This window comes from Charadrius vociferus, unplaced genomic scaffold (assembly GCF_000708025.1).
Source record: "Charadrius vociferus isolate BGI_N301 unplaced genomic scaffold, ASM70802v2 scaffold200, whole genome shotgun sequence".
NCBI lineage: Eukaryota > Metazoa > Chordata > Aves > Charadriiformes > Charadriidae > Charadrius > Charadrius vociferus.
Window position 1 is genome coordinate 1,697,470 of NW_009646515.1, and position 8,168 is coordinate 1,705,637.

Below are 8,168 nucleotides of genomic sequence, written 5' to 3' on the forward strand. Positions count from 1 at the left end.
AATATTACAATCACTTTGAAGGAAAGACCCTGCCAAGCACTATTCTTAATGTATACATTATTATAATGTATACATTAATGTATACATTATTATAATGTCTTATACATTTTTAAATGCCTAGAAACACAGTAATAATCTGGCACATCTATTCAACAGAAAGCAGATTTAAAGTGATACATACTTTGCCTATCAGATTACCACTGTGGTATTCAGGAGGTACTTGAACCCGAAGAAAAGCTTTGTGGTTGGCAACCTACTCCAAATTGAAGTACAACAACAAAAAGGAAAACACCACCACAAAACAGCGTAAGAATCAAAAAGACAGACATGACACAAGAATAGAGAAATTATTAGAGAAAGAAAGAACAGAAAATGAATGTAGATATTTCTAGCAAGTCCATATGTACAAGGCCAAGAAACCAGTGCAATACTTTGCCACCCAGAATGTAAGATTTCTCTATCTACATGATTTGTCTATACAACTCCTTGTGTCATCATTAAGATGTTTTCAAGTCTTACTTTTATGAAGCTATCAGATTCATTACCTGATTAGTTAACTATAATCCAACCACTACAAATACACATCCCTTGAGATAGTAACATTTCCATAAAAACTAACTTTCATAAATAAATTTTTAAAACTTTAGTTTTCATTATATAAATAGTAACAGTGGCATACTTCATTATTAGAAACATTAAAAGCAATATTTATTGGGTTACCCATTGCCTTTGCACTATTCTCTTCTAAAAGGAAAAATGATCGTCTGTATTTAAGATGTTTCTACTCCTTTTTCATTCCATGCCCTTTGCAAACTCTTTTAATACTTCTGCTGCCTCAGGCTTTTTTAGAAATACATCATTAAATGATCATATCATACAAACTTTTATATAGTGTAAAAATAATCAGAAAATAAAAAATAGAAAGCTTCTCTGCAATAGTACTTCTTCAGATTATTAAATTCATATAATGTAATCATACTTTAGAGTCTTGGCTCTCATTTTAATCCATTGGGGCTACTAAATTGGAGAATATGAGTCTAAGTGCAAAATCTTTCTATTTAGTTTTCTTAAACGTTCATTGCCTTGAAACAGTAGGTACAGTCTAATTTATACAGCTACTGAAACTCTGAAGAGACTTTCTGCCAATTACAATAAAAAGTGATTTTTCAACATAAAAATTCCTTGTGGCAAGGATAAATTGCAATCCTGTTCCCTTTAGATCAAGGAGAATTTTTGCTAATGACTCCTCCATGGTCCAGACATTATTCTTCGCTTACTGTAAGAGCTGCTCCAAGATTTAATGAAAAAAAAAAATTAAATCTCTGAAAATACTTCATCAGTCCCACAGGCCTAAGCATACTGTAATAAACCTTTCGTTTCAATAGCCAGCTTACTTTCCTTTAAATATTTTCCCTGAAAGCAATTAACAGGATTATTCAAATTTCTTCAGGCATACCATAGAATCATAGAATTGCTAAGGTTGGAAGGGACCTTTAAGATCATCAACCTACCCTGACAAAGCCACTTCTAAACCATGTCCCTAAGCACCACATCTACCCCTTTTTTAAACACCTCCAGGGATGGAGAATCCACCACCTCCCTGGGCAGCCTATTCCAATGTCTAATAACCCTTTCAGTGAAAAAATGTTTCCTAATATCCAATCTAAACCTCCCCTGACATAACTTGAATCCATTTCCTCTCGTCCTATCACTTTTCACCAGGAAGAAGAGGTCAGCCCCCATCTCTCTACAACCTCCTTTCAGGTAGTTGTAGAGGGTGATAAGGTCTCCCCTCAGCCTCCTCTTCTCCATCAACTAAAGAAAAATTAACTATTAAGTCTTTCTCCTTATATTCTGTATGTGCCGTAATAATTTTTCCAAAATTGGAAGTTCTAGTTTGTATTCTCAGTGTCACATTCAAACAAATCAAAAGGATTGAAGCATGTATCTCAAACTACGTGCAACCAATGCTAGAACTATTGCCAGAAGGGCTGTACATTTTGCAGTAGTTTTTAAAAAGCCCCTTGTGCTCTCTCCTTCACTCAATCTGGGACTTTTTTTATGCACCATTCCTTAAAATTCTGTAGAGGGAGAGGAAATTTCCCCATTAAAAAAAATAAAAATTAAATATAAGCAACAAAATGTTGCATCAAAATAGAACATTCCCATGGATTTTTTCTATTACTCCGGTTTGGGGGAAGATTATATTTTTAACATTGTTTGCTTTCAAAAATCCTTGAGATTTCACTTCTCCAGTAAACCAATGTTTATCTGACATCTAAAGAAACTCCAAAGCACAAGAACATTCTCCACTGATAAACTTGTTTCCCTCTACCCTACAGTCAAGCAGCATCACTGCACTCCCAAACCTTGATGTCTCCATACCGACACAGGAATCAATCTGTTCTGCAAGACTGCATGTTTGCAATTTATTTTATCAATGATAATTTTGACAGAAACTAGGAAGCTGTGCATATACCCTAAGTAAAATTAGCTGAAGATAGTCCTCAGAGGAGCTCTACAGAAGGAAACCTAACTGATGGGACACAGAATCTTGACCTTGAATTTCATGCCAGGGCAATTCTTTCTTGGGAACTGAACTCCCATAGCAAATAATTCTTTCCTTTTGCATCCACATATGCCATAAATTAACAATACAGAATTTTAGTTGCTTGTTTGGGGGAGTCAAGTAGAACTGAATCATATTCACCATCTTATCTTATCCCTGAAAACTTCATTCCTAGATGGTGAAAGAAAGGAAGGAAGGAAGTTGTCCTACTCTCACATTCTTTTTTCAGACAGTAAGCTATTAAATCTCTCAGACTTACAGAATCCCAGCATGCTGCTGTATAATTTTCACTGTTAGATCAGCTGTAGTCAGACCAAATCCCAAATGAATTGCTGACCTTTTTTCTATGCTTTGTTTTCAGCTGTATGTCCAGTTTCCTTACTCTTGCCTCCTCCTTGATGCTGAATTAGCATAACAGTTTCCTTACAAGGAAAACACCAATTTTCTTCAAGGCTTACTTGTAATACACAAAAGAAAATCACCATAAAGGACACACTAGACATTCATCTTCTCTATTTCTTTAACACAGCTCCACACCTGTTCTATGTTATGATTTTTTTGCACCTTTGTACATGACTTGAGATTTGCAGGATAAAGAGCAAAGGTGCGGGCAGGGAAACGTCAGAGAAAGCTCCGTGCTACAGCAGCCAGCACAGAAACTTTCACTCGTGCTGCTGGAAAAATAGCGTGCAATGCCTAGTAGCAATCTCAGTTGTCCCCCTTCCCCTATACACAGTGCAGTTGTGTGGACACAGAGCTTGTAAGATGCGGAGAAAACTTACATAAAACCACTGAGAGTATTCCTGTGGCTACCTCTGGGTTGGAGGAAGGCTTCGCAGATCGAGTATCTATGCTCTTTCCAACATGCCTCTAGACCCTAGTGAAGTGTGCATCTAAGCTCCTTCTGCTTTTCCACAGCTCTGGCAGAGGCATACCCACACTCTTCAATCAGGAAAAGTGAAAGGAAAATACAAAACCCTAGTACAGGAGTATTAACTGTTGTATCTAATATTCAGCATTTAAACTGAAATGGTTGCGTGACTATGTACTTGATCGGACACAGTAAATTCACACCAGTTCTGCACCTACTTAACTAGCACACCAACCCTCATTAGCAATTAACTTCAAACAAGACATTGCCCACACAGCTGTAAAATATTTAACCAAGCAATGAAGCAAGTGGTACCATACTGGGGCAACAGCAAACTGCATATGTCTCATGACAACTCATTGGATCTGAAAGGCGGGGAAAGCAATTGTCTATTTGAAGTCAGCTCCAACTTAGAAAAACAAAAAGTTTTAACCTATTAACTGTTTAGCTTGTTAATTAGTTTCTTGTAATTTGATTTAAAAACTGATAAAAGAATGCAATACAAGAGTGCATTTATCTAATAAAAGAACATGAACAACTTCAAATAACATAAAAGGGTCGAGAATCCATACTTGGTATTTAAAGCCTTCTTTTTTTCCTCACTGTATTTTACTCAAAATTGTTTTCTTAATTTAAGCACTTGAAGAAAGTGTGTTAGGCAATCCATCCTTTTTAAAGGAGGGATCAGGATCCTAGTTTCAGGCTGCCTCCATGCCCCTTTTGCTAGCCACATGGTGTTTACAGGTCTAATACCAGGCCCTGCTGTAGAAACCATGTCATCAGACCCATCTTTTCTTCTCTTCCATGCGAAGGTAAATACCTCCCTCTGTGGGGGAAAGAATCTGCCAAAAGAAAAGACTGCAGGCTGCTAATCTGATCACGCTAAGCTGAACTTGCCACCATCCCCTTTGCCTTTATTCTGTTTCTGGAATTACCACCAAATGGCTCAGTCACAGTTCTTCCTCTTGCTGTGGAGAGGAAAACACATGCTTGTGACATTTTGATCATCCACCAGTTAATGGACAGTAGCATTCACAAGCAAATCTGCCTCATTCTGAGACCTCCCTTCACAGAGCTACAGAGCAGTAAATGCAGTTCCCACCCCACAGGTGAAATTAGTTCAAAGATCACCAAGACAGACAGAAAAATGACCTGGATTTACTCATGCATTCAGACTGATCTATCTTTAGCCTACGTGCAGCGCTGTGGCCAAGTATAAACAGCAGCTCAAAATAAACTGCTGTGACTAATGCATTATCTCTTCTAGTTCTATTTTAAATTATTAGCAAACTCTAAGAACATTTTATTATTTTAGTCCTGCTTTGTATTCTTCAGAAGAAAACTTTTAAAAGTGTATGGTGAATGTGGGGAAACAGAAAAGAATACATGAAAGTCTAAGATTTTTGCAAATTCAATAGTCCTCAAAATAACAGTGTAGCATTTTAACAAAAATGACCACTAACATGATGTGAAGTATGATAACACATACAGCTGTCGAAGATATCATGGCATATTCCAATAAGTCTAAAATAACCACTAAATTTTATCTTGGTTCAGGCTTACTTACTTGTTTGGTTTTACTTGCATTAAGGGTAAGAATATTTTTACTTTGGGAAACAAACTTTAGCATTCATAAGTAAAATCTGTGAATTTGTGAGGATGGGTATACAGTAGCCAAAGCTGATTGAGATACAAGAGTAAGCCCTATATTAAGGCATGACACACACATATACATTTGCACAAGTGGGTAAATGTGGCAAAGGGAGAAAGAGACTTTGAATTTCTGAGTTTACATTTTGATCTATCAACCTACATATATAACATTTAGCTACTGGCATTTTTGTAGAACTTAAAAAGGAACTTCTAAAGAAAAATAATTTTTTAATCTAGCTTTACTTTGGAAAGGAAGCCAACAAGATCTCAACTGGTTTGAATTGTATATATGTAAAACAGACTTCCTTTAACCAGATAGAACATATATATGCTTTGCAGCTTTGTTACTAGAGTTGCTTCAAATGTAATATCTTCATTTTGTGTTTTAAAATGAATGTGGATTTAATACTTACTGTGTTTTTCTGAGATACCATATCCTGGGGGGGGAAAAAAAGATAATAAAAATGTTTATTCATTTTTACTGGGAATTATTACTTCTAATAAAAATAACTGGTACACATATATATACACACAACATACAGATGTGTTCTTCAGAGCACAATCCCATAATCCATATGTCCTGCCACAGCAAATTCAAAGTAAAGGAACAGAACAACATCAACAAAAGTTTTAGTAGTTCAGGTTAGGAAAAAAATAACGATTTAAAGAAGAAACTTATTTAAAGAAGTGCTCAGTAGATGAAGCTGTACTTGCTAGTAACTGAAGTTTCTCAGGCTGGGCACTCCACATACCCAGTCACACCCTGGGCACTTGTGAGACAAAATCATTTAAAGCTGGAGATTTTTTTTTCTCTGAAAGAGTATCCTTAAGATACCTAGGCTCCTCTCCTACCTGCATGGGCACAGACCGACACACTCCTCCTACACCCTAATTCTTCTCACCTCAAAATCTAAAGAGAGATATTGAAACTATGAGGCAGATGATAAACTAATGGGGGCATGTAAACCAGACCTCAAAGATTTCCAGTTGCTGGTAAAAAACCTCCTCCTTCTTCTAGTGATGACTTACATGTCCAATGAACACTGCATGGTGAAACTAAAGAGATCTCCGGGTAAGTCATGCTACAAATGTTAGATACAGACTTGTTTCTAAGCAAGGTTATTGACATAATTTAATTGTACGTGCTCTGACCACCTAAGATTCTGCCTGAGCAACTTGACATCTGACAGCCTGAAATCTACTTGGACAACCATTGCATAGAAATGATCGTGCCCATGTGCTCTTCTCCTCAACAACAGACAAAATATCAGGAACCATCTAAGTTCTCCATATATGACACTCTTGAAATCTTGATTATATATTCTTTTATATGCTTGGAACTAGGTTGTTTTGGAAAGAACATTGGTGAAACTGAAGAGACAACTCTTGGGAGAATTTCAGGATGGGTTTTAAGAAATAAGCTATATAATGTCAGGCTGCCTGAACTTCACAGATCTTCCCAATAAAAGTAATAGCAGTCAGGAATACTGCCTTTATAACACTTAGGTTAGACACTCTTAAGAGGCATGCACAGATCAAAGTAAAGTAATAAATTCCTGAAGCGAAGGGAAAAAACCTAACCAAATTAGTCGTAAACCTGAGAATAAAGAAACAGCAGCAGATTGTCAAAATACATATTAAGGTACCAAAACCTGAACAGAATTACTGGTTAACTTAAACTCCTTAAGCCCAATAAAATACTTCAGAACAAAAGTGATGGAAGGCTTACACATCTGAAATATGACATATCTGAAAATTAGTATGTCTACCTAGCTAAGCAATTATCTCCTGTAGAGCTTTATCTACTGCAGACAATGATCTTTCTCAGCAGAGAGAAATGAACTCTGCTGAAAACTATCCAGCACCTAAGCCATGAAATGTGTCATGAACTGTTCTTCACTGAAAGACCCCAAGAAAATCCCTATCTACCTTCTGAAATATTCCTAAGAAAGGTATATTAGCATATTTGAATGGTATGCAACACCAAACTGGGGCTCAATTGCAGAAGAGGTATCAAGGACATCAGGGTTTGTCCTGGTTTGAGGTGAAACAGGACCAAATTTGTTCAGTAGCTTTGCTTCTTAGCTGGGCCTCTTCTAACCACTGAAATGAACAGCATATTGTGCAGACAATGTTCGCTCTCTCACAGTGATAAGACCAATGTTTATAGCTGATGCCCAGGCATGGTATGCAGAGAGGACCTTGCTTATACTTATTGCTGTTACAGCCAAGGTCAACCAACTTTGTTATTTGCCCCATTGGAGGGTCAGAAGCGGAAAAGCGCAGTGGGGTCCCACCTGTGGGGAGGAGCGGACAAGACAGGTGACCCAAAACTGACCAACAGGGTATTCCATCCCATCTGCCTCATGCTCAGTATAAAAGCTGAGGGATCAAAGGGTCAGCTCTCTTTTTCTTTAATGGCTGACGTCTGAGGAGGACTCAGTCTGTTTGTCTGCCTGTGATCCTGATCTTGAATGCAGATCCAGAATCCAGTTCCTGTCCATCACTAATTCCAGTGTGGGCCTGCCCCAGCCCCAGCCGGTGTCGTGACTGTCATCTTGGGAGCTTGATATGGTTTTGTATACATTTCATTATTTCCTTTTATTTTATTATTGATCTTTCATTAAAGTAGTTTAGTTCCTTCTAAACTCATAAGTCTCTTTTTCCCTCCTCTGCCTCTCTCTTTGAAGAGGGGTAAAGGGGAGTATCTGTCTGTCCCATCTGGGGTCCCCCAGGTCTCCAGTAGCTGATCTGGCCTAAACCACGACAGGGTAGGACTGAACCCTGTCCCAGTGCCCTGCTTATACTACTCTAGCACTTGATCCCGAAGATCTCCTCTACTTGGTTCTAGCAACTTAAATCAAGCCTTCTGATCCCTTAGTAAGATATGCTATGGGCCTACACAGGCTAAGGAGGTTATGCAAACAACTGGGAGATGAGGAAGAGATCAGTAACACTGACAGGATTCCTAGCAGAAGACAGATCAAGGCAGATAATAGCTTTTCTAGCTTCAAGTGACCCAGTCACTCTCCAGTGTTCCCAGATTTGTCCTTGAGCTTTACAACGCGGGGGGGG

General features: G+C 37.9%; 1 protein-coding gene across 1 annotated transcript in view; it reads right to left on the minus strand.

Annotated features, from left to right (window-relative positions):
- MAP3K15 (mitogen-activated protein kinase kinase kinase 15) overlaps positions 1 to 8,168 on the minus strand; it is a 65,592-nt gene that overhangs the window by 55,726 nt on the left and 1,698 nt on the right. The window contains exons 2-3 of the mRNA XM_009884838.1: positions 5,507 to 5,530; positions 182 to 253 (exon numbers count right to left, since the gene is read on the minus strand). Of these exons, the coding sequence (XP_009883140.1) occupies positions 182 to 253; positions 5,507 to 5,530 (96 nt within the window). The remainder of the gene's footprint in view (positions 1 to 181; positions 254 to 5,506; positions 5,531 to 8,168) is intronic.